This window comes from Camelina sativa, unplaced genomic scaffold (genome assembly GCF_000633955.1).
Source record: "Camelina sativa cultivar DH55 unplaced genomic scaffold, Cs unpScaffold08267, whole genome shotgun sequence".
Taxonomy (NCBI): domain Eukaryota; kingdom Viridiplantae; phylum Streptophyta; class Magnoliopsida; order Brassicales; family Brassicaceae; genus Camelina; species Camelina sativa.
Window position 1 is genome coordinate 1 of NW_010929334.1, and position 438 is coordinate 438.

At 55.0% G+C, this 438-nt stretch overlaps 1 protein-coding gene across 1 annotated transcript; it reads left to right on the forward strand.

Moving 5' to 3' along the window:
- Positions 1–4: 4 nt before the first annotated feature.
- On the forward strand, positions 5–433 carry LOC109131926 (cysteine-rich repeat secretory protein 60-like; the record flags this gene model as incomplete). The annotated part of the gene is made up of 1 exon (XM_019243095.1): positions 5–433. A coding segment is annotated over one exon (429 nt), but the record flags the coding sequence as incomplete, so codon positions are not given.
- Between the last annotated feature and the right edge of the window lie 5 nt (positions 434–438).

Here is a 438-nt window from a genome sequence, read left to right on the forward strand (position 1 = left end):
CGCAACCTCCGCCACAGACACATTCGTCTACGGCGGCTGCTCCCAGCAAAAATTCTCTCCGTCCTCTGCTTATGAGTCAAACCTCAACTCTCTTCTCACTTCTCTAGTCAACTCAGCCACATACTCATCCTACAACAACTTCACCATCATGGGCTCTTCCTCCTCGGACACAGCCCGTGGCCTCTTCCAATGCCGCGGTGACCTCTCCATGCCCGACTGCGCTACGTGTGTGGCACGTGCCGTCTCTCAAGTTGGCCCTCTTTGTCCTTTCACCTGCGGTGGAGCACTCCAGCTAGCCGGCTGCTACATCAAGTACGATAATATCAGCTTCCTTGGCCAAGAAGACAAGACCGTTGTCCTCAAGAAGTGTGGACCCTCTGAGGGTTACAACTCTGATGGGATCGGCCGGAGAGACGCCGTTCTCACGGAGCTAGTCAA